Below are 912 nucleotides of genomic sequence, written 5' to 3' on the forward strand. Positions count from 1 at the left end.
ATGATGCCTGGCAGATCAGAACCACAGTGACCCCTGCTGTCGGCAGCATGTATAACACTTAGATGGGCCAATTATACTCTCTGTGGATGTTTTTTATTTTTTTATTTAAGCTGTCAGAAGAGGTAATTTGCACAAGGCTGAATATGTGTGTGTGTGTTACAGAACTGTGGAAGAGCTGAAGAACAGTGAGAACCAGTGGAAGGATTCCCCGTTGGCAAGTCGTCATCGGGAGATGCTGAAGAGATGTAAAACACAGCTGAAGGTGAATGCTGTTATCCTTTAATAATACAAAAATTACTTGTTTGTAAAAGTTTTTTTTTTTTAATGCTTGTGGAAAAAAAACATGGAAAGTGTGCCAGCTCTTATTTCTTAAAATAGCAACTATCTATTACTATGCTTGAGAAAGCAATTTCAGTAGTTGCTTATTGATAAGATTAGCAGCAACATCTAATTGATTAAACAGATAATTATAGATAATGAATAAAAATTATAGTTCCATTATTGATTATTAGTAGGGATGCACCGATACCACTTTTTTCAGAAAGAGTCCGATACAGATACTTTCATTTTTGGTACTCGCCGATACGATACCTGTGTTTTCACAGCATTTGTAATTTGTTTTTAAATATTGGGTACAGAAACAAAATAATACTACTAATAATAATAATAATAATATGAATCATGTTAGTTGGCTTCATTTAGCAAACAGATATTACCTTCAGTTATTTCCACACTTAATTATACCTGTTAAAATGTATTGTATAAGCTTTTGTTACTTTCACTGTTCATTTTGATGGCGCATTAGCAGCCAGTATTGAACTGGCTGCTCCATTGCAGCAGTTCAATACTGTAATCACAAAGCGTTTTCCTAAAATAATGCAGGGAACCAAACGATATACATTATACGAGGGC

The 912-nt window shown here is 34.4% G+C and overlaps 1 protein-coding gene across 1 annotated transcript in view; it reads left to right on the forward strand.

The window, feature by feature from the left end:
- LOC107695775 (ubiquitin conjugation factor E4 B-like) overlaps positions 1-912 on the forward strand; it is a 41,849-nt gene that overhangs the window by 21,158 nt on the left and 19,779 nt on the right. The window contains 1 exon segment of the mRNA XM_016495816.1: positions 163-262. Within this exon segment, the coding sequence (XP_016351302.1) occupies positions 163-262 (100 nt within the window).

Source organism: Sinocyclocheilus anshuiensis, unplaced genomic scaffold, assembly GCF_001515605.1.
Source record: "Sinocyclocheilus anshuiensis isolate Anshui unplaced genomic scaffold, SAMN03320099.WGS_v1.1 scaffold234, whole genome shotgun sequence".
Taxonomy (NCBI): Eukaryota; Metazoa; Chordata; class Actinopteri; order Cypriniformes; family Cyprinidae; genus Sinocyclocheilus; species Sinocyclocheilus anshuiensis.